Below are 25105 nucleotides of genomic sequence, written 5' to 3'. Positions count from 1 at the left end.
GCACAAAGTGAAGAGGAACTAAAAAGCCTCTTGATGAAAGTGAAAGAGGAGAGTGAAAAATTTGGCTTAAAGCTCAACAGTCAGAAAACTAAGATCATGACATCTGGTCCTATCACTTCATGGGAAATAGATAGGGAAATAGTGGAAACAGTGTCAGACTTCATTTTTTGGGGCTCCAAAATCACTGCAGATGGTGATTGCAGCCATGAAATTAAAAGACACTTTCTCCTTGGAAGCAAAGTTATGATCAACCTAGATAACATATTAAAAAGCAGAAACATTACTTTGTCGACAAAGGTCCATTTAGTCAAGGCTATGGTTTTTCCAGTGGTCATGTATGGATGTGAGAGTTGGACTGTGAAGAAAACTGAGCACCGAAGAATTGAACTGTGGTGTTGGAGAAGACTCTTGAGAGTCCCTTGGACTGCAAGGAGATCCAACCAGTCCATCCTAAAGGAGATCAGTCCTGGGTGTTCACTGGAAGGGCTGATGCTGAAGCTGAAACTCCAATACTTTGGCCACCTCATGCGGAGAGTTGACTCATTGGAAAAGACCCTGATGCTGGGAGGGATTGGGGGCAGGAGGAGAAGGGGACGACAGAGGATGAGATGGTTGGATGGCATCACCGACTTGATGGACATGAGTTTGAGTAAACTCCAGGAGTTGGTGATGGACAGGGAGGCCTGGCATGCTGCGATGCATGGGGTCACAGAGTCGGACACGACTGAGCAACTGAAATGAACTAAACTAAACTGATGAACTATAAATTCCTATTCAAATATAAAAGATTGATGTTTATTTATTGTAAGCTAATATTACCAATTTTAACATTACCATTTTTTAAATATACAAAGTAAAGAGCAGAACAAATTCACACAAAAGTTAACAGATGATGTTTTAAAATTTGCTAAGTCAAAGTAGGTTTTCGCAGACTCTTGGTTTCCACTTTTAGATTTTCTTATTCTATGGATCCCTGATAGCTCAGTTGGTAAAGAATCTGCCTGTAATGCAGGAGACCCTGGTTTGACTCCTGGGTCGGGAAGATCCGCTGGAGAAGGGATAGGCTACCCACTCCAGTAATCTTGGGCTTCCCTTGTGGTTTAGCTGATAAAGAATGCACCCTGCAATGTGCGAGACCTGGGTTTGATCCCTGGGTTGGGAAGATCCCCTGGAGAAGGGAAAGGCTACCCACTCCAGTATTCTGGCCTGGAGAATTCCATGGACTGTATAGTCCATGGGGTCACAAAGAGTGGGACATGACTGAGCGACTTTCACTTTCACTTTCCTATTCTATGGATATTCCGGGAGTGTATTTATACACACACACACACCCCTCCCCCCCATATTAGGAGAATATAGAAGGAAAAATATAACAAATGTACTATCTGCCTAGAGAAACAAACAAATATGATTTAAGAATATACTAAATGCCTCTAACGTTTGAAACAGATATAACCTATGATCTTAATGAATCCTCAAGGGATAATACAGAAATGTTTATATAGGTTTGACTTTCTCCCAAGTACCATTCCAGCAGAATACTGAGAGTCCTGTGTTCCTATGAATATCTTCATGCTTATCTAACCAGAGATTCTGTCAGTTTCCAAATTAGATGGGTCTTAATTCCTCCACCCCCAGGAGACACAGAAGTGTAGCTGATTCAAGTCGTCTTTAATCCTGGAGCATCCTTACAAGAAAAACGCTCTATTACTTGAGATGGCTGAATAAGCCTCTCTATTCCTAGCAGGGAAAACAACCTCCCACACCTGTGACTCCCCACCAGTGCCAGCGGGACCTGCTTATCTTCTCACTTCTTTTTGCCTGAAGCCCAAGATAAGCAGTGCCTGGCAGATAAGAGGCACTGAATCAACAGCTGTGGGTGAATCCATCAACTCTGTGAAGTAAACAGAGCAAGTCTCCTTGTCCCACTTACGCTGCTGTTCATCGGATGTGGATGCTGGGCACTGGGAATGTGACAGAGTCCTTGCCTCTGAAGAGCTTGACCAAGTCGGGAGGTATTTTCAAATACTATGGCTGCAAGGGCTTACACCACACAAGCAGCTACACTAACAGGAAAATTTAAGTAAAAGAGAAATTTCACAGAAAACTAGAAAACTCAAGAAATTCTATGAAAACAAATGCAGTCAACTGAAAGCATGAACCAAGGAGTTTGGCCTTCAAAAAGAAAAGCCAGGTTGCTAGCCATACAGACAGTTTGCATGACTGAGCATAATGCTGGGGAAGAAGTCCCATCCAAGTAAAGAAATAAGAGCCCCGAGTTGTGATTTATGGTCATTAAACACACACACACACACACACAGAGCCACCCTATCTATACTGTAGACACACTGGTTAAATACTTTTTGCAGAAAAGAGTTCGTGTACCCTGAAGTAAGACGTACACAACAGTCTTGGAGTCAGCACAATAATTAACATCCCCAGCCTCATGAGTCACCTTTTCTAGAATAAACATTTTCCAAATCTGCTCTCTAAATAAAAGATTCTAGAAATTATGTCAACTGAAACCATGTTAGGCAATTATTTTTGACAGAATAAATACTTGGCTCAGAATAAATTTCTCTTATGCCTGAGCTATAAGGCTTACCTTTGAAGGAAGGAAAATTTAACTTTTTTAAAAGATCAACAGCAACAAAAGCAAATAAACAACAAAACCTGAAATACTGTGCTAATTAACCGAACAAACACAATTTTCAAACTTCTTTATATGTGCTTACTTTCTGACATTGCAAAGGACCACTTATTTATTTTCTGTGTCTTTGTTAAAGCCACGTCCCCTCAAAATACTTCTGATCAGACATGATGGGAACTGTTTGAGAAGTAAGTGTTTGAGGGACCAGTTTTCTGGTCCCTTTTTGATTATATAGCGTGAGATTTAGCTGTCCTATCTACCCATATACATGGAGCATGGCTGGAGTACAGCAGAATGAGATGAAATACAGACATTTAGTTTTTTTAAAATGCCACCTTTAAGGACCACTAAAGAGATGCACAGTCTCATTCTTTCTATTCACAAAGCAAACTCCTCAAAATATAACTGATATTCTAAAATATCAAGGTAATAGAATATAACTATTACCCTAGGGGAAAAAACACTCTTCATTTACTTTTGCTTATGAATGAACTTGATTCTCCACTTTTTAATTCATGAGGACTTTACCAAAAATGCCCTCTTAGGACCAGAAAGAAAAATTCAGCTTCAGCTACAAAAGTCTTAAGGTAGCTAAGCTTATAAAGCCACATGCAGAGTTGATGTAATAACAATGTCCAGAAAGAGGCTCCCAAAACTTTAAGGATTTTGACATGTGGGCTCTGAAGAAAAACTGGAGATGGGAAAAGCCATTGTCAAAACTACATCAATGCAATCTGTTTCTGCATATGCTAAAACTGTCTCTTCTAAACCTGTAAGATCAAATATGTGCAAAGGGTAGATTTACAGAGACTAATGTTTTTGTTCCTAAGAGTGAACAATCCAGACTAGACCACTAAGAATAGTACAAAAAACCAAAAGCTAGGAGAGTTCAAATCCTCACACATCCCTGAAGGCACAATAAAACCAGACCCAAAAAAGAGTAGTTAAGAAAAATATAAGGGCTCTGAAATGAAGACAAAACCATCAGGAAATGTGATTAAGCTTGGCCTAATCACAAAAGTACGGTTTCAGAAAATACCACCTTGTCTTCACAGAATGATGTTCCTGCTATTCTAGGCTCAGCTCAAATGCCTCTTAAAAAAAAAGAGGACTTTCTCAGAATACTCAGTTTAACCCCATGCAGGTCCTCTCAAATCACATCATTCTTTGTGTTCCAAGTAGTCAGCACTATCTAAAGATACCTTTTGTGGCTGTAGTTCAGTAGCTCAGTAGTGTCCAACTCTTTGCGACCCCATGGACTGCAGCATGCCAGGCTTATCTGTCCTTCACCATCTCCTGGAGTTTGTTCAAACTCATGTCCACTGATTTAGTGATGCCATCCAATCATCTTGTGTATTATGTTTACTGAGTGTTTCCTCCCATGCTACTGAGAGGGCAGCATCCTTTCTTGTCTGTTTCACTACTGTATACCCAGCACCTAGAACTCTGCTTAATACATATTTAACTCAACAAATACTGAATGAATAGTGCTATCGAAAAATTAATATAAGGTTATTTCCTGATACTTATAGATTATTTGGACAAATGTAAGTGATAATTTATACACACATTAAATTTATGAAACTCATAAAATACTGTACTGGCTGGAACATAAAATCAACTTTAAAACAGTAGAGTTACACTGGCCTTTGACTTTTTGTACGAACAGTAAAATGCAATCCCATTTACGACCCATAATTAGAAAAATGCAACCCAGCTGCTAGTTTCCAACAAAAATAAAGAAAAATTTCCTAAGTTAATCAGTGCAGAAAGCAAAGGCACTTTTCAATTAAAATGTGGGAAAGAGGCTTTTAAGAACATCTATGTTTCAAACAGTTTTATTTGTAATCAAGGTGAAAATGACATAAAATGAAGTGCACAATTCACAGAGTTCTGACAAATGTTCACACCTATGTAACCAACACTCCAATCAATACACAAAACATTTCCAACACCCCAGAAAGTTTCCACCAACTCCTTACAGTCAATTCCCACCATCCCTTAGGAAATCACTATTAGTATATCTACCACCATAGCTTAGTTTTGCCTGTCTCTGAATTTCATACAAATGTGAGATTTATTCTCACTGCTGAGAAGATCAATAGTTTGTTCTTTTTTATTGCTGAGTAGTATTTCATTGTGTGAATGTACTACACTTTGTCTATCCTCTCCTGTTATTTTTTTCCAATCTGGGCCATTCTGAATAAAACTTCTATAAATATTTTTATACAAATCTTTTTGTGAACATATGCATTTCTCATGTAGATACCTAGAAGGAGCTTCCCTGGTAGCTCAGCTGGTAAAACATCTGTCTGCAATGCAGGAAACCCTGATTCGATTCCTGGGTCAAGAAGATTCCCTGAAGAAAGCACAGGCTTCCCACTCCAGTATTCATGGGCTTCCCTGGTGTCTCAGATGGTAAAGAATTTGCCTGCAATGTGGGAGACATGGGTTTGATCCCTGGGTTGGGAAGATCCCCTGGAGGAGGGAGTGGTAACCCACTCCAGTATTCTTGCCTGGAGAATCCCCATGGACAGAGGTGCCTGGCAGGCTATGGTCCACAGAGGTTGCAAAGAGTCAGACACAACTGAGTGACCAAATACAGCACAGCAGATACCTAGAGTGGGACTGCTGGGTCACAGGTAAATAAATGTTTAACCTTAAAAAACCTGCTGATTTCTTGCTTGTACCATTTCATCCTCTCATGGAATAAAGAAGAATTTCAGTTACTCTCTATCTTTGCTAATATAAGACATGTCTTCTATTTCAGCTATTCTTGTGTGTTTAGTGGAATCTCATTGTGATTTTAATGTTAGTTTCCTTAATAACCAAAGATACTGAGCACTCTCCCATGGGTTTATTGGCCATTCTTATGTCTTCTTTATTAAACTGTTAAGTCTTCTGCTCAGTTTGATTAGAGGCTTTTTATTATTGAGATTTAACAGCTCCTTATATATATTCCAGTAAAAATAAATTAGAATATGTAAGGGAAAAAATCACAATTATAATAGCAACAAAAAATAACAAGTAACTTAGAAATAAATTTAAGAAAAGAAAATCCTTTATAGAGAAAATTATAGAACACTGTAGAAATGAAAGGAAAACTGATTAAATGGAGATATGCAATGTTCATGGACAGGAAGATTCAATATCATTGAAAGAAGCTTATCCTAAAAGTTCTGTGGAATAATAAAAGCCCATGAGTAGTTAAACAATTCGGAAGAAAAATAAGGTAAGAATTACTTCAGTTCAGTTCAGTTCAGTTCAGTCACATCGGACTCTTTGCGACTCCACGGACTGCAGCACGCCAGGCCTCCCTGTCCATCACCAACTCCTGGAATTCACTCAAACTCATGTCCATTGAGTTGGTGATGCCATCCAACCATCTCATTCTCTGTTGTCCCCTTCTCCTCCCGCCTTCAATCTTTCACAGCATCAGGGTCTTTTCAAATGAGTCAGTTTTTCACATCAGGTAGCCAAAGTATTGGAGTTTCAGCTTTAGCATCAGTCCTTCCAATGAACATCCAGGACTGATCTCCTTTAGGATGGACTGGTTGGATCTCCTAGCAGTCCAAGGGACTCTCAAGAGTCTTCTCCAACTCCACAGTTCAAAAGCATCAATTCTTCAGCACTCAGCTTTCTTCACAGTCCAACTCTCACATCCATACATGACCACTGGAAAAACCATAGCCTTGACTAGATGGATCTTTGTTGGCAAAGTAATGTCTCTGCTTTTTAATATGCTGTCTAGGTTGGTCATAACTTTTCTTCCAAGGAGTAAGTGTCTTTTAATTTTACAGCTGCAGTCACCATCTGCAATGACTTTGGTCCCAAAAAATAAAGTAAAAATTACCCTACCACGTATCAGGACCATATAAAGTCATATTAAGATAAAAATATTAAAATGAAAGAATGGACAAATGAATAGAACAGAATAGCCTTTAAGTACATTCACATAAAAATGAGAAACTGATGTTTAAAAGTCAGTGAGGGAAACAGTAAAAAAAGAGATGCATATTTTTAAAAAATGAAATGAAATTCTTATCTCCCACCATGCACAAAAATAAATTACAGATAGATTAAAACCTTAAGTGTGAAACTGAAGACTTTTTCATTTTTACAAGAAAATGAAGAGATTATCTTTTTAATGTGGGGCATAGATGGATTTCTTAAGGCACAAGAAAGTGTAAGTATGATGGAAGAGATTAATGTTAGCCTATGATAAAATCCAGAAATTCTGTTCTTGAGTGATAAGGCACGAACATGAGTGAAAAGAGTGAAACAAGTGAAGGAAATTAAGAGGTAAACTTCCATTTACAAAACAAATGAGTCATGCGGATGAAATACACAGCAAGGAGAATATAATCAATAATGATGTATTGATAATCTTTGTATGATGACCAATGGTAACTAGACTTATTGTGGTAATTAATCTGCAATGTGTAGAAATATCAAATCTCTATGTTATGCCCCAGGAGCTAACAGAATGTTTGCTGTAGGTTAATTATTCTTCAACAAACAAACAATAAACAAACTCATAGAGAGATCAGATTTATGGTTACCAGAGGCAGAGGTTGAGAGAAGGAGCAACTGGATGAAGATAGTCAAATGGTTTAAACTTCCAGTTAGAGGATGAGTAAGTATTAGGGATGTAATGCACAATAAGATTATATAATTAACACTACTGTATGTTATATATGAACGTTGTTAAGAGAGTGAATCCTAAGAGTTCTCATCATAAGGAAAAAAATATTCTTTTATTTTACATCTATATGAGATGATGGATGTTCACTAAACCTAGTGTGGTAATCATTTTATGATGTACATAAATCAAACCATTATGCTGGACACCTTAAACTTAAACAGTGCTGTATGTTGATTATATCTCAATAACACTAGAGGAAAAAACAAAGAAAACTCTGTTCAACCTAAGTTACTGTAAACAAAATGAAAAGACAAGCCCAAGACTGGGAGAAGATATTTTTTAATGCATGTTACCAACAAAGAATTAGTGACCAGAAGATGGATGGATGGAAGGGGAAGGAAAAAGAATACCTGTACAAATCAGTAAGAACAACACAGTCAGATAGGAAAAAATGGCAATAAAAAATATTTTTCACAGAAAATGAACTACAAATATGATCAGTGAACATAAAAAAGATGTTCAAGATCAACAGTAATCAAGGAAAAGCAAATTCAATTCACGAGATCACGAGGTAACATCCATCCTATTGGCAAAGCTGCTTAAAATCCGACAACATTAAATGGTAGCTTGAATGTGCAGAACTAGAAATTCTTACACAACTGCTGAGGGTGAAAACTGGATAATAGCTTTGCAGAGCAAATAAGGCAAAATGAGGTACAGTGAAAGCCGGGTGTTCCCTCCAACCAGCCTTTCTACACTTAGATACATAACCTGGAGCAGCAATCCTTGAACTTCAGTCTCAAAATCTCTTTACTTTCTTAAAAATTATTTGTTTACATGGGTGATAGTCATGAATATATATTGTATAAGAAATTAGAATTGTTTTAAAATTATTTCACTGAAAAATGAACAGTAAGACAACCACACATTATTATAAACAACATATTCTTATGGAAAATACATTCTCCAAAACAAAAAAATTAATAAAAATAATGACTATTTTACATTTTTTACAAATCTGGCATAATAGAAGACAGTTGGGTTCTCGTATCTACTTCTTCACTCAGTCTGCTGCAATAGCATACATTATGCACCCTCTGGAAAATTCCACTATATACTTATGAGAGAATGAGGGGGAGGGCAAAGAACTTATTATATATTATTATTGTTATTTTCAATCCATAGACTCCCTGAAAAGGTCAAGGAATAGGAGAGGAATGGTCCTCCAGGGGTCCCCACACTTTAAAAAACTCAAGTACATTTGCATAATACACATACATGCACACACACATTATGCTCATCACAGCACTGTAATGACAAATAATTAGAAACAAGCAAAATATTTATCAAAGAATGGATAAACTGTCTATTTACATAAGGGTATACTAACAGTTTAAAAGAAGTAAACAAGGGCTACATGAATCAATGTAATATCATCTCAAACACTGTTCTCAAAAACAAGCTGAAGGATGATAATTTACATAAATGAAACTTTTATAAGTGGCACAATTATACAAACTTTGAATATATGCAAAATAGCATTATTCCTAATCTACAAATAGATGCCTTTGTAGGAACAGTACAAAAACAAAAATAGGAAATATAGACACCAAGTTCATCATAGTGGTGGTTATGTATGGAGAAGGAAGTTAAGAGAATGGGATAAGAGAGGGACATGCAAGGAGACTCCTACTGTATGTATAATTATTTTCTTAAAATAAAAAAAAAAATCTGAAGGGTTAAAATGTTAGAATCTGTTAGAGTCAGGGGATGGTTTATATGGGTATTCGTTTTTGTATATTGGAAACACCTCATAATTTAAAAAAAGAGAAAGAAAGAGAGAATGAGAGAGAGAAAGAAAATTTCTGCTCTACTTGGTTTTGGAGATAAAAATCTCTCAATACTCTCAGTCCAACCAGATTAGTTTACATTGCATTTTTTTTTACTTTGTTACCTTTGACATATAAAAACTATGTATACACTGTGAAAAACATCACCACAATGAAGCTAGACAATTTAACTATCGCCTCTATATAGTCACCATTCTGTATGTGTGAAGATTTTAATTAAGATCAACTCTCTCAGCAAATTTCAGGCATCCAGTACCGGACTGGTAACTGTCACCCTGCTTTATACTTAGATTCCCAGAATTCATTCATCTTGCATAACTGAAGCTTTGTACTCTTTCAATGCTAAACGTGCTCCTAAAATATATTTCACAAAATATCCTTTTACAAATGAGTTTTTCTTAAAATTTGAGCACTAAAATATCTTTTGAATTCTTTTTAAGGAATTATTAGGAATCAAAGATCCTAATATTGCTTAGTGGGTAAACTGTTGTTAATGACAGTCAAATAAGATATCAAAGACCTGTGAAAAACTCCATGTAAAAACAAAGATCCAAAAGAATTGCCTTTTTCTTTCTAAAAATCTATTAAGATAGTAATTTGTATTGGAGCAAGTACAGAACGATGGGTTTTCAGAATGAAATCATTCTAACATAAAACTTAGGTATAAAAGTTTGTCCCACCATAAGCTTTCTTTCATAAATATTATGACATGAGGAAATGGCAACAAGCTGTCAATTTAATGCAACCAATTTTTCCAATTTATATTTCAGGCACACATTCATGTTTTTACTATAAGCATCTGCCTCATTTAAATAAAGTACCTATTATCAATAACCCTACCTACTCTTTCCCAAGTTGTTTTAAAATGACTTATTAAAACTTGAATAAAACCGTAAACTGGGAGATTTTACACACACAAATATATTTATTCTACCAGTTAAACACTGATTCTCAAGAAAGGAGACGGTGTGAAAACAAAGCGAAGCTTTATCCCATTGCTTTTTTTCCCTTATTTTTTTTCAAGTCAGACTATTTACCTTGCATTTCAAATAGAATTAAAGGAGGACTTGAGATTTAAAAGAGCAAGGGGTTTTAAAGTTTGAAACACTTAGCTGAAAGATCTAAAAACTTTAGTTTTATACTTTTCATTCATAACTTTTTCTTTAATTACTATTACTATGCTGACTTCAAGGGCTTCCCTTGTAGCTCAGTTGGTAAAGAATCTGCCTGCAGTGCAGGAGACCCAGGTTCGATCCCTGGGTTGGGAAGATCCCTTGGAGAAGGACATGGCAGCCCGCTCCAGCATCCTTGCTTGGAAAATCTCATGGACGGAGGAGGCTGGTGGGCTGCAGTCCGTGCGGTTGCAGAGTCAGGCACGACTGAGTGATTAACACTTATGCTGACTTGAAAGTCATCTCCAGTGTCTTACATTCTCAATCAAGCTTCATTTTTTAAAATTTATTTTTAATTGAAGGATAACTGCTTTACAATGTTGTGTTGGTTTCTGCTATACAAAAATGTGAATCAGCCCTAAGTGTACATATACCCCCTCCCTCTTGAGCCCCCCTCCCACCCCCCACCCTACCCACCTAGGTCATCACAGAGCACCAGCTTGAGCTCCCTGTGTTCAAACTTCATTTTTAAAAACTGTCGTGTTCTGACTTCTGAAACTTGCCTTTCCTTCCTTCCTTATTTTTTAACAAACCCATATATAAGGCATATATACGTCAGACACTGTTAATTCATTTAACCCTCTGAGGTAAGTACTGTCATAATTCCCATTTCACAGATGAGGAAACTGAGGCATAGGTGGTAAAGTAACTTGCTCAAGGTTCCAAAAGTTAAAAATGGCAGAATCAAGATTCAAACCCAGAACTTATGCCAAGTCCAGGGCATATTTTTAAAAAGTTTTCACTGTTTCTGATTTTTCAGCATTGCTTTAAAAATTTTCAGCACTAAAAGCAATCTGTTTTCCATAAACTCCCAGGCTTAACAAGTATGAGACAGAGGAAAGGTGCTCGACTGACCATGTTTATCAAATCAGTGGAGGGGAAAAGTGGAAGGAATAATAATTGAGGGAGATGACGGTAACACATTCAGTTTAGGGCAAAATTATTTGAGTGGCCTGAAGAATATGCAAGCAGAGGTGGCTGGTAAGCAGGTAGATACATCAAATCTTAAGGAGAGGGGAGGTCTGTGCTGGAACTACAGCTAAAACTGGAGGGTTCCAAAGAGCAAGTCAGCCCTGGGGGGTGAGCAGGATTCTCATAATAAAGGGACGAAGGCAGCGTCTTTCAAGGTGGTAGGAATGAGGGAAGCTGGAGAGGAAAAAGGACAAAGCAGGTTCAGAGCAACAGATGCATTTGAGATGTAACGCAGGGCTCACAGAAGCAGAAGCGGCGACATGGTAAGTGTAGAGAGATCAGAACGTCTACTCAGTGAGAATATGCAATTCTCAGCTGCAAGACAAGTCTGTATGCTTGTGTTCTTTGCATTTTGCAGAATGATCAAATACCAGACCAAAATATAATGCCGCCTTATTTTGTTTAATATAATGAAGTTTAAACCTACGAAACTGAAGACTAGCAAAGGCTTTTACATTTCATGAAAACACTTTAAAATGTTTAAAATATAAAGGATTATCAAGAGGCTATTTTAAATATTCACATGCCCAAGAAGGTTTCGATCACTTCAGAAATACATGCTTGCAGACATTTACTATTATTAGACATTCAGTATTCAACTTGAGGTTAATTAAGATGTATTTGGCTACCTAATGCAAGCAAAGTGAGATGCACACAGGAAAGTCTAGGAGGGAAGGAGCTTATTACTGCATACCCCTGCTTGCCTATGCCGAGCACATCTGACAGCCACCGAGCTTTCTTCCTGCCATTTTGACACCATTCATGTCAACCAGAGAATTTTGTAAGGATATTTTGGAAGCATGAAATGAAGCTAACCTTTGGAGAAAAACTGGGATTTGGCAGAAAGCTAAGGAAAGAGGACTGGGTATCTAGGACCGAGAGAATAATTCAGGCAAGAATATTTGACTACATTAATTTTGAACCACACTATATGCCTCTACAGCATTTTATCTACTACTCAAGGGCTGTTTACAAACGAATCGACTTTCTTTCATGCCTTTTTTCACTTAAAATGTACTTAATAGGTAATACAAGTATATGATAAGCTTTTTATCAAAAGTTACAAAAAGGGAGACAGTGAAGAGTCTCCCTTCTAAACAACTGTCCTCTCCAGAGACTGCTTTCCTGAGAGACCCTGTGCGGGTGTGCATGCATGCATGCTAAGTAGCTTAAGTCTTGTCCGACTCTTTGCGACCCTATGGACTGTAGCCTGCCAGGCTCTTCTGTCCATGGGATTCTCCAGGCAAGAATACTGGAGTGGGTTGCCATGGCTTCCTCCAGGACATCTTCCTGACCCAGGGATTGCACCCATGTCTCTTGTGTCTCCTGCACAGTCAAGCAGGTTCTTTACCACTATACCCCATGTAACTGTGTTTCTTTTAAACTATTTTATTTTTAACTTTTTTTCTCCTTAGGGTGTTGCCTGGTCCTAATCTTTTAAAATATTTTGAACTTTAAATTTTCTTCTAACTCAGACAGCATTTCCATGACTTAGTCATTCTTAACTAAACACCTATAACATGGTATGATTCTGTATGTCACATCCACAAAATGTGTACCAAGAACCTTAGTACTCTATAATCTAGGTGGAGTTCAAGGTACAGATAGGAATACAAATTTAAAAGAAAAAGCCTGGATCTTATCTGTCAGGCAGTGTGATTTTATTTCCTCTTTATAAGATAGAATTCTCCTCTTTATTCTGCCAAACTTCGGTTGAGTTAAACAATTAGCTTACCTAATGAATGTCTATTTAAAAAAGACACACACACACACACTAGGACCCTATAATTCAGGAGCTTAAAAGAGGAAGCCAAAGTTTATTACAGCCAGCTTATATATTAATAGAGTAACAGTTTAGTTGAATTGTTAGGATTGTGGTCTCCAAAATGGGGTCATGCACCCCAAAGCAGAGTATAAGGCAGTCTTTAAGGGTGTAGGAAAAAATTAGAACTTGTTTACAATGACTTTTTACTTCTCCCTTTCAAAATTTATATTGTAGAATGCTTTCTCATGGGACTCCCCTGACGGCTCAGTGGTAAAGAATCTGCCTGCAATGCAGAAGACACAGGTTCAATCCCTGGACTTGGAAGATCCCCTGGAGAAGGAAATAGCAACCTACTCCAGTTATCCTGCCTGGGAAATCCAATGGACAGAGAAGCCTGGTGGGCTAAAGTCGACGGGGTTGCAAAAGAGTCAACAACAACAACAACAATGCTTTCTCATATACATAGTAAGTTAATATACTGGTACATGCACATTTATAAAGACATACTTGGGATGTGTATACTCATTATGTTCCCTCATTAGCAATTTTGCTAATGAGGGTACATAATAAAAAAAAAATTGATAATTAAACAGCTCAGTATATGAGGTGTTCATTTCTAAAAATAAATATTTTATTGATTTTGGAAAGTCCACCAAGTACTGGGGCTTCCCCGATGGCAAAGTCCCAGTTAGGACTTTGCGCTTTCGCTGCTGAACGCCTGGGTTTGATCCCTGGTTGAGGGACTAAGATCCCACAAGCCGCAGAGCACAGCAAAATAAAATAAAATAAAGCTGATGTAAGAAAAGTATACGGAGTGCTAATTTGAACAGAGAGAAAAAGCAAATTGTAAAAGGGCCAGATCAGTGCTGAGCTAGACTAAATTTTTAGAGGGAAAAGTAGGTGGCTTACTTTTTGATCTGTGGTTCTTTTCAGCCATGTTATTGCTGCAAGAGTTACTAACACCGAAGTGTGTGGTCAAGCAGATGGGCTTTGAACTTAAGACTGTCAGGTTCGAATCCTGACTCTACCACTCACTCTGGGGAGGGCTCAATGATATGTATAATAGCCTTATTCAGGGCCTGGCAGTTAAGTAGCCGAAAATGTTAACAATGATTAAATAAAAAGAATATCATTTAACAGACACTAGCTTTCTATAGCAACTGAAATGAAACAGCTGAGTCATGTTTCAATTAAGAACCTTTTGGAAAGATGCTTTTTGAGTCTAACTAAAACGTATTTAAACAAATGGAAGTTTTTCCTTCTTTTTTATCCAAAAAAAAAAAAAAAAATCCCCTCAGTAAAACTCCCATGAACTATTCTATCTTGGAACAGCTAATGTAAATTAAACAGTGTCAGTCCCCAGCCAAACGGATACCGGAATCACTGTATACAGTATATCTTTTTGGCTTCACTTTTATGTGGAACATGTGTTTATATTTTGACCTTTTGTCTTTTTTTTTTAAATACAGAAACATTTTTAAACAGCAGCAACTGGAATGATTTTTTAATTTTTTTAGCTTCCAAACATACTAAGCTACACATGGCAAAGCCTATTGCTGAAACATTTATAAATGTTACACCAACTGTGTTTATATTTCTGATTTTTTTAGATTGTTGTTTTCATGTAAGCCATGACCTGAAAATTTGAGCTCAAATTCTTTCCACAAAATAATTACATAATGGAACAGTCTGAGTCATTTTGAATTTCCGAAACACAAAAACTTGCTCCCATAAAATAAAGATAATAATCAGTATTGCAGTGAAGTTTTCGTATGGGGTTTTGCAACCAGGACCATCTCAATCACAACTAAGTAGTAAGGATAAGGCTGGAAGGACAAGAACAGGACCAAGAACACGATGACAACAACTCATCCAACTCAGAAAAGTCACTGCACTCTTTTTTCTTTTCCATTGCCTCTCCTTAAGCAATTGATACAAAAATAAAATCTAATATTAAATTTCACTGCAATGAAAAAATCAAAGAGAAAAAAAAATGGTGACTCTGAAGGGAAAAGTACTCAAGTATTTCTTGTTAACCTGGCCTTTTAGACCTTATCTATCACCCTGATGGAAGACAGAAAGGATTTATAGTATGTAAGTTAATATCAATAGCACACAAAATGTTAAGTGATAATTCTATGAACAAAAAGACCAAAACGGACTAAATCTGGGCAAGGAACGTCTCTGGCTCTCAGCGGCTCCATCTGTTAAATGTTATATAGACAACATATTCTATCTATGAGACAGTCTGTGACAAAAGGATTGTCTCTTAAGGAGTCTAGAGATAGTAAACTTAAAAGAATAATTACTTCTTTTTTCTCAAAAAAAAAAAAAAAAAAAAAAAGGGAGTTGGCTTTCAACAAATATGTCTGCAGTGGGTGAATGAGCAGGGGATCCTACCTCTAAACTCATACATGTTCTTTCTCCTCAAGGGCTGTCCCAGGTCTCAGCCCCTTTACTCTTTGACTCTGAACACCGCTAAGGCAGACCCCGAGGTCAGTCAACTCAAACACCTTCGCTGAATCCCTCAGCTCAAATATTCCATCAACCCCTACTTCCACCACAGGCTTTCTCTGTACCTACTACTCTCATTAAGATTTCTCTTTTTAAGGGATCACAAATAAATTCCTCCTTGACAATTTCAAAGATATTTTCTTAGTATCCACATGGTTGAAAAAGATATACAATTTTTTTTTTTTTTTTGACACAGCTATGGACATAACTTTGACAGCTGGAAATTTACTGGAATCCAGGGAATGAGATTTGCAACAATGAATAACCATTAAATATTTACTCTGCGCCACCCAGACACAATATATCACTTTATGTACAAACGCAAATGGAAAGCTTACAAACCTTCAAATGGAAAGCTTGTAACAGTCTTAAGTTAAATAATAGCTACAGTTTGATCTTTAAGATAGGTAGGTAAACATATGAAAGTATCCAATGCTTCAGTTTTTGTTGAGATGCTTTTATTCTATGCCACTGCTTAAGAAAAGCTATCAGTTTCTCAAAGAACCCTTCACAAGTTGCAACTGATTTTACTCCTCTCCCTCCTCCTCTCTCTTTTCCCACCCCTCCCCTTGCTTCTCCCTCCCTTTTCCCAAGTCTAAAGCAATAGATGGATAAAGTTTGAGAAAGGACACCCAAAATCCTTTGATTTCCCAATTTCAATCCCTAAAGTAATCCATTTAATGCTACTATTAAAATGAATAATGTTCTTAACTGTTCTTTGAAAAATTATAATTGCCATCTTTAACACAAAATATTTTTTAAAAAATCTTCTCTAATGTTGTTTTAAGCTCCTAACTAAAATAATGGCTTTAATATTTCAGCCATTGTCATGAATGATGTAATCCATTTCAGGAGGAGGATTTAAAACTACTATATAAATTTCCAATAGCCAAAGACCAGAAATGTCTCATTAACTACAAAATCCTAGAGTGCTTAGCTACAAATTATGAGTTGAAAGGATGTGGGTTTTATTACTATGCAACATAACTTCACGTTAAATCCTAAGAGAAACTGCCCAGCTAGCTCATTTCCTATTTCATCTGTGTAAAAAGTGCAAACGATAAAAAAAAAAAAAAAAAAGTGCAAACGTTAGATTCATCGCCACCAAACAATGAAAGCCTCATTGTGAAGAAAATACTTCTGGAAGACCTCTTGTAAATGAGATTATTTGTTTAACAGGTAACCGATGCTTGTTGGGTACAGTATCCTAAGGGCCTTGCAAATATTACTCCATTTATCCTCATTAAAACTTCACAAAGCAAGTACTATTATTACGACATGTCAACATGCTGAGCACATAATTTCATACATTAAAAAAAAAAAAAAATAGACATTGCCTAAGTTGCAAGTTAACCCTCCAAAATCAACTTCCATGAATGCTTTTCAAGCTGATTAAATGGATTTAAGAGGTTGACTGTATACTAAAGCAATATTTTAACTTTCAATCCATTGCACAAGTACCATGACTAAAATAAATTTCTTTCTTTAGCTGTATGCTGATGGCTACATGAAGTAGGAGACTAAGGATTGGCTGCTTTGTCTCACAACAGTCTCCAGGAGCCCTCCACAGAGCAAGTTCTTAAAAAAGAGCTCACACGAGTGAACCTAAAAAAATCAACCAAAGCAACTCTCCTTTAAAGCTCTAATTCCTCTCTACAATTTCCTACCGTCAGTCAGGCCATGAATGTCAACATGTTTTTTTTACTTCCAGTATGAACAAGGTTAAGAACTTTTTCACAGCAGATTCTTAGGAAGTCAATCTATTAACCTCATTGCTTTGTCATCTCATTTTATAAGAAGACCACACACGTCATTCCAGACAGATGAATTTCTGACTTTTATTCTTCAAATTACAACAAAGCTTAGCTCTTCCAATTCTGTATTTAATAGAGATGAAGAACATTTGCTCTTAATCCTCTTAAGAAAAATTTTCAGACACATGCATGCTATTCTTAGCTCTTTCAACCATTTCCTCTCATGCTATGTACCTTTGTTCCCTTAATCTCTCACCATAAGCCCCAACTTTCCAATATTTTGCATAATTTTCAAGATCTCTGGTAAACTCTACACAATCCCCTTAAATTGTAAAAATGTAAAGGTAGATAAAGTTCTCCTAAAAGATTTGACATAAATCAGAGTTAAGAGGATTAAGTCACAGATTTCACATGGTAAATTTCTATTTATATACCTTTGACATCCAAGCTTATAAGCCATGGTTCTATAGTTCTGCCCTGTAAATTAACCTGACCTTGAGATCTTTGCCTTCCATAATTTAGTATATTAGTTCTTCCATATTTTACATTAGTCTATTTTTCTTCCAGTTTGATTCCTCTTCATGGGCCCATGTGTAATTTGTTTCCAACTACTTGTCAATTTTGGAGAAGGAAATGGTAACCCACTCTAGCATTCCTGTTGTGATAATTCCACGGACAGAGGAGCCTGGCGGGCTATAGTCCATGGGGTTGCAAAGAGTTGGACATGACTGAGCAGCACTTGTCAATTTTATTTACTTCATTTTGTAATTTGAGCTATTTCACTTAAGAAATAATTGAGCAACAAAAGATCTCCCAATGATGCCTGCATTAATTGCCACAGATTTCACTCCAAATTGGAACTGATCCAACTTTTTGGCTTACTGCAACCCTCCTAATAATTCCAAGCCTGGGGACATGGCCCTTGCAGAAGAGACATGTCAAGTTTCATTTGATTTCTGTAGGATGGGGAAGAGGGAGGCAGAGTCTCAATTATAGCTTTTCTCAGGACTTTAAGAGTTCCCAGAAAGGGGATCACAATATGCCACTATCATTCTAACACCTAAAGGTTGCCCTTTTAACAAGAATTGACAACAAGTTGGAAGTAAACATCAGAAGTGATAAACTTAGAAAAGAATAGGAGGGGAACAAGAAAGCAATCAGCAGAGGAAAAATCCTTTGGAAATGGAGAAGAGAAGTAAAAATCACCTTCACCCATCAGACTTTTGGCCACGGTCCCAAATGCTGGTTCACTTGCTTGATTCAACCACCACACTATGAGTTCAAGGTCACAGCTTGATCTCTCTGGGGGAGTCAATGGCAACCAGCTTCATGGTGAAAAACTTGCCTTTTTGAACAACCTCTCACAAATCTATCACTTGTCCTAAGGGATTCGTGAGAGTAGGTATGAATTCATCAATGCAAATTCATCACCATCACTGGAAAAAAAAAAAAGCCAGGAACACCTGACCTCTGATTCAGCCAGCTGGACAAATTTCATTAAGGGAGAGACCTCTGATGATCTTAGGTCAGACAGATGTGAGTAAGAAACCAGGCTCTACTCCTCACTAGTCCTGTGTGTGACCTTGGACAAGTTTATTTTTCTAAACCTTAAAGACAAAACATATTAAGGGCCTCAAGCAGAGCTTGACATAAAAGGGATGCTCAAGGGATGCCAGGCCCACCCCCTTTCCAGAGATAAAACCCAGGACTTGAGAGCACAGGCATGGCGCCAGGCCCACCGCTCTTACAACCTCTGCAGCCTACCAGCTGTGAAACACTCAACAACTGTCAGTCTCATCTTAGAAAGCTGGGATAACGAGTCCAGGCATTTAGATAGTGCCTAGCACACAATCTCAATAAATGGCAGCTATTTTTTAACTGTTAATAAGAGAAAGTGATGTTACAATCATCATTATCTGTTGACCAATCTTTCTCAAAGTACGGTCAGGGAACAGTAGATATCACCTGATAAAAAAAGATCCCAAGTCCACCCCAACCTATTCAAAACAGCTCCAAAAGCGTAGTACCAGGTAATACTCATTTCAGAATCAAACTTCCTTGAGAGATATACTAAAATTTAAGAATGACTTATCCTTTTCATCTTGTGCTATGTTTCAGTAAATTAAGACTTGTCTTCTAGTACTTTCCCCATTCTTTAGTACTTTTCTTATTCTTTACTATGTCATGAGGATTTCCCAGTATCAGGTGTTTTTTTAATATTTCAGCACTTTTTTAGACTTAGGCATTAAACTGATAGGCTCATTCCCCTTGTTTCCCTCCCTCTTCCCAAGAGTATTATTTTGACTTTTTTCCTCCTCTGACCAAGGGTTGACAGACTATGGCCTTGGTCTGTGGCCAGTTTTGTACAGAGGGGATACATGTTTAAAGGACTGTTGTGTTTTTTTTTTTAAAAAAAGAGGAATATGCGATGGAGACTACGTTGCTCACAAAGCCTGAAATATTGACCCTTTACAAAAAAGTTTGCCAACCCAGTGGTAGTCTAGAGCTCTCTTTAAATTGGGGGTCTCAACACAAATTACTTTAAAAAAATTGAGAAATGATTAGAATAGAGATTACTCTAAATATATATTTTTCACTGCACCTAGAAAAGGGAAGCACCATTGCCAAAGTTTCTGTTATACACAGACACATATGTGTGCACTGGATAATGACCAAATTGGTTGCAGTCACAAAAGTCTCAGGGGGTATCGGGAGGTAGGAATGGGGAATAAATTGGGCAGTTGGTTAACTAGTATTTAGTAAAACTGACACTGAGTAATTTTTACAATAAAAGTACTTTGGAGACTATAAAACCATACTAATGATCCCTACTTTTCAGAAGGTAACGGCTTATTTCTTCATCGTTAAGTGGAAATAAAATCTGTTCTGTGTACGGTCTACATTGTTTTAAAGAGAAAACAAAATTATAAACGCAAAGTACTTCAAAACATTACAAAAGCAAAATATTTTAGTTATACTAACAATATATTGCACTGAACAAATACAGGCTCTTTACCAAGTCCCTTAGCCTTTGGTTTTCTCCAGTCTGGAAAACTAGTCCTTTTTGTTTTCTTTGTGTGTGTCCATGTGCATGTGGATGTACTCGTGTGTGGATGTGTGTCTCAAGCATAAAAGAGGTATTAGATGTCTCTACCCTTTGTGTCATTCATCAGTGGCTTCTCCTGCCTGTCTGCTTAAAATCTGCACTCTTTCCTTCTCATGCCATTTCTAAGAAGAAAAGCATTCAATTAAGTTTTTGTGCAAAATGAAGACTATGATTATCCTACCTCTGGAAACATTACAAAGTCCAAAATAAAAATTTTTAAAGTAACAATATTCCATTTTATCTTCAGAGAGCAGTAATTTCCAGGGCTTTCTGTGACTGCTTCAGATAAGCTAAAAATACCTTAATTTTATAACACACTTCAACAATTTTGCAAAGAAAAGAAACACCTTCCTAGAAACGTACACAAAGAAATGACACTTTAAAATATGAAACGCACTGTGGACACCCAAACCACGAGTAGTGTAAATAAATAAAAGCTGGTGTGATGCTGAAAGCACGTTTGTCTTATACCACAAAGAAAAAGCACTTGCACATTTGCACACCCAGGTATTTTAGCTTGGGATGCCACAAAGATGAGATTTAGGCATGCTGTGTAAATGCAGGAGGCTGTTAGTGTGTAAGCGTGTCTGCGTGTGTCAGGGAAAGAGGGTTATAAGCAGGAGGGGTGGGACCTGCCAGGAGCAGCTACTGGAGAAAACCCCCTTTTCTTTCCCATTCATTCTTTCCAGCTTCAGTGTCTGGCACAGTCCTTACAATTACTCACTGCTTTTCATTCTAAAGACAACCAACAAGCTTTCAGAACTTCCTACAGTGTTTTTCCCACAGGTTTTTGTTGTTGTTAAGGCATCAAATCATCCAAAATTTGTTTTAAATCAAACCATTAGCCCGTTTCCTCATTCCAAAGACCCCTTGGATTGCAGGCTAAACAGGATCCTTTGTTGTGTGTCCCAAAAGAATACAACACGCTATCGGTAAATTGGAAAATAATAGATGACTCTTGTTTCCAAGAATGCCAAAGCTATCACCATAAATTCTATTCTGCCCCGCGAGTCCAATTTCACGCTCCTTTTAGTGAATCTGCCATCCTAACAAGAGTGAAGCCAATGCGACTGACCACCCCTCCGCCCCTTCGTTTTGGACAGTCCACTAATACACATACGGGCTGAAAGAGGATGCCAAATGGGCCACTTTCATTTATGCAACCCCAGCGAAAGTCGTTTCTCAGATGCCCACTCCAAACCTACCGGCCTCTGCCTCCGAGCCCAGGAAGAGAGTGGGGCGAGTGGGCAGAGACGCCTCACCTTTCGGCTCCCCACCTCCCGAGGAGGGAACACGGAGGAGGGCACGACGGGAGCGCGGAGGAAGAAAGTGGGCGAGTGGAAGAGACAGAAATGGAGCTGAGGGGTGGGCGCGACTGGAAGGTAGGGAAGGCGGGGAGAGGTGGGTGGGCGTAGCTCCGGGATCTAAGCACCGGGGGGAGCGGCGGGGGTGTGGGCCCACGCGGGGGATCCGGTCCTCACCGTTGAACGCCCCTGCATCCGCGGCCTCTTCCTCCTCCTCCTCGCCGTTCTCCGAATCGCTGTGCCTGGGCTCCTCGGCGAAGTTGACCCCCTTGCTGGGGGTGCCGCCCCCGCCGGCGGCGCCCGCGTCCCCCCAGGTCCTGCCTTCGTGGCCGAAGCGCGCGGCGCCTTTGCGCTCGTTCTCCTCCTGCAGGCGCGTGAAGTGCTGCAGCGCGAACTCCAGCAGGTCCGCGGGCTGGTGCCTCAGCACCTCCACGGTGAAGCCCTGCAGCAGCTCCGTCAGTCCCGCCGGGATCTCGATGCTCATCCTGCCTCCCCTGCCGGCGGGCGCCCGGGCGCCGCCCTCGCCCCCTCGCTGAACCGGCCTCGGGCCCAGCGGCGGCCCAGCGAGCGCAGACGGGCGCTGGAGGGGCTACCGGCTGCGAGCGCGGCGCACTGGGCCCCGGCAGCCAGGCTGGCCTGGCCCGCGGCTCCCGGCGCGCGGCTGCTCGGTGCGGCGGCGGCGGCTGAGCGAGCTCGGCCCCGGGAGGGCTGGCAGCATCTCCGGCTCCTCCCGCTCCCGCCGCGGCCGCTCCTCTCCCCCGCCCGGGCCGCCCCGCCCCCGCCCCGCCGCTGCACGCGGGAGGGGGCTCCGCGCGCCCCCACGTGACCCGCGGAAACCATGGCAACCCTGCCGGCGGGCGCCGAGCACCCGCCACTTGCACTGCTGAGGGGCTGAAGGCGCCACGCAGGCCGGCGCCAGGGCACTCTCCTAGGGGGCGCGGCCGGGGCGGGTCCCCCCACACCCCCAACTCGGCCCTCCCCGGGTCACCCCCGGGCCCAGGCGCGCCCGGTAGTCCACCTGTCCGCACGCCCCGGCGAGGACCGGCCACTCGGCCGAATTCCCACGCCTCTTTCACCACCCCGAGTCCAAGCAGAGCTGGTGCCACGCGATTTGCCCTGAAACTTGGGCCTCCACCTTGTTAGCGTCATTTTCTTTTCCTCCGAGAATCTAGTTGTAGTAATACGTGCGTGCGGGTGATGTCTTTTGTTTAAAGTCGTGTAGTACTGGTTCTTTTGGACAAAGAAATAATGCCCCATCTTTGTGACACCTTTCTTTTTCTTTCGCCATGTGTTACACAGCCTTTCTCCACTCAACCTGTTTTATTGTTTTGCTTCACTGACAGCATCCCATTGTCCACTTGGTGCAGTTACTACTTGTTAAGACAAATGCCCGATTTGTTGTGAGGCCCTTAGAAGTTAGTCGATGGCCTTCAAAGAGGATAGTGCAGCAATTTGAATAAAATGTCAATGTCAGGACAGATGGCCCTCAAGCAAAAGAACCTTTGCCTGATTAAACTGTTATTATCTTAAAACGTTCCCTTTTGCTTTGAGTGGTTTTGAATTATATCTCCAAAAACAGGAATACGTAGTGCAATATAAAGAGAAATAGAATCTGAGATGTGTGCTTTTCAAGAAGTCCTTGACTTTGAAACAAGGCTTATTCTGCGAATGTTTACAGTTTCGAATTAGCAAATGTCTTTTGCCGATTAAATGGTGTTTAAAAACATATTTCATTTTTCATCATGACCATGATTGTAAAATGAAATATCTCAAGAGCAAGCTCAGTTAAGTTATTGTGATTTCTATCTACACACAAAAAACGGTAAATACGTGGTTCAGAAACCTCAAAGACTAGAAATCAAGATGTAACAAACTAGTCCCTTTAATAAAAATACATTTTGAAAATAACCCTTTGTTTATAATACAACTGTAGTCACTCCATGAGTGACTATTTTCTTTATTTGCATTTCTTAATCTCATAATAATTTTATTTTTAAATATAGTAAGGCGCTTCCGATGATGAGGGTCAAGCATTTTAAGAAGTACATTTTTATAAAGAACCATGATCCTCACTGCTTGGTCCACAGTATTAATCAAACTTTAACCATGTAAATATTATATAGACCATATAAGAGTTTTAAGAAGTAGAAGTATGCTTTTATAAAACACCATGATCCTCACTGCATGGTCCACAATATTAGTCAAACTTTAACCATATAAATATATAGACCATATAAGCATTATCATCTTTATAGACCCAGTACTTTAAGAAATTAAGTAAAGAATTAAAATTAAAGTTTAAATTAAAATTTTAAGTTAAACTTAAAATTTTAATTTAAGAATTTGAGTAAATTAAGTTTGCATCATCTATCTTCATTTATAGACTTTCCATTCCCAAGCTTTCCTTATAGCCATGCATCTGAGTTACTATTGTTGTGTAATAAATCACCTTAAATGTAGAAGTTGAAAACAGAGTTTTTATTATGCTCTATGATTTTTTTTTAGAATTAACAAGAAAATGGTAAATATAGTAACTTAAACAAGACCGAAGTTCATTTCTCTGTAATGTAAATGTCAGCGGTTCAGGGCTTGCATGCTGGTTCTAGGATAATTAGGCACTGAGCCTCCTTCCAGCTTGTTGCTCTGTAATCTTCAGTTTGTTGTCCAAATTGCTGCTCTACCTCCAGTCTATTCATCCATATTTCAGTCAAGAGGAAAGTGAAAAAGAGAAGGGAACTTCTCCTCTCAGCGCATACACATCCCCTATCTAAGAGTACTTCCAGGAGGTTAAACACACCCATTCCTCTTACATCGTCTTGTCCAGAACTTGGTCACTGGCCATACCCGTAGTGTGACCAACTGCACGTTCCAAACGTGACTGCAGAAGCCTCACCTGTTCCGTGTGCTCCTCAGCAGTGTGTCTTGCGACACCCCATCGAGAGCTGAAGCCTTAATTCCCCTCCTCTTGAATCTGGGTGGGCTCATGACTGCTCTGATAGAAGTCAAGCCAGAGTGACAGAAGAAGCCAGCCCTGTGATGCTCCATCACATATCTTTGAGCATAATAAAAACTCCAAGGACCAGAGTGAGGACCTCAGGTAAAACAAACAGCACTCCTGGCTGGCCCAATTTACATAGGACAGGCCCAGGAAGAGAAAAACATATAAAAAGAGGAGCCAAAGCTAGCTCTCGCTCTCTCTCCTGCACGCTGGGTCGCTCTTCTCTTCGTGTCTTTGGGTCAACATGCCCTCACGCCTCAAGGATGGATTTTCCTGATATTATCTAAATAAAATAGAGCTGTAACACTGAGTTGTAATGCTGATTTATCTTAGAGTTATAACACGGTCTGTATGAGACCCGAGAGCTGTGACATG

The 25105-nt window shown here is 39.2% G+C and overlaps 1 protein-coding gene across 1 annotated transcript in view; it reads right to left on the bottom strand.

Annotated features, from left to right (window-relative positions):
- Positions 1-22356, bottom strand: part of PRKAR2B (protein kinase cAMP-dependent type II regulatory subunit beta) — a 106420-nt gene extending 84064 nt beyond the window's left edge. Inside the window, exon 1 of the mRNA XM_061165240.1 lies at positions 21910-22356. Within this exon, the coding sequence (XP_061021223.1) occupies positions 21910-22216 (307 nt within the window). The 5' untranslated portion in view covers positions 22217-22356. The remainder of the gene's footprint in view (positions 1-21909) is intronic.
- Between the last annotated feature and the right edge of the window lie 2749 nt (positions 22357-25105).

This window comes from Dama dama, chromosome 18 (assembly GCF_033118175.1).
Source record: "Dama dama isolate Ldn47 chromosome 18, ASM3311817v1, whole genome shotgun sequence".
NCBI lineage: Eukaryota > Metazoa > Chordata > Mammalia > Artiodactyla > Cervidae > Dama > Dama dama.
Note: the sequence above shows the minus strand (reverse complement) of the source record. Positions and strands in the feature narration are given on the sequence as shown.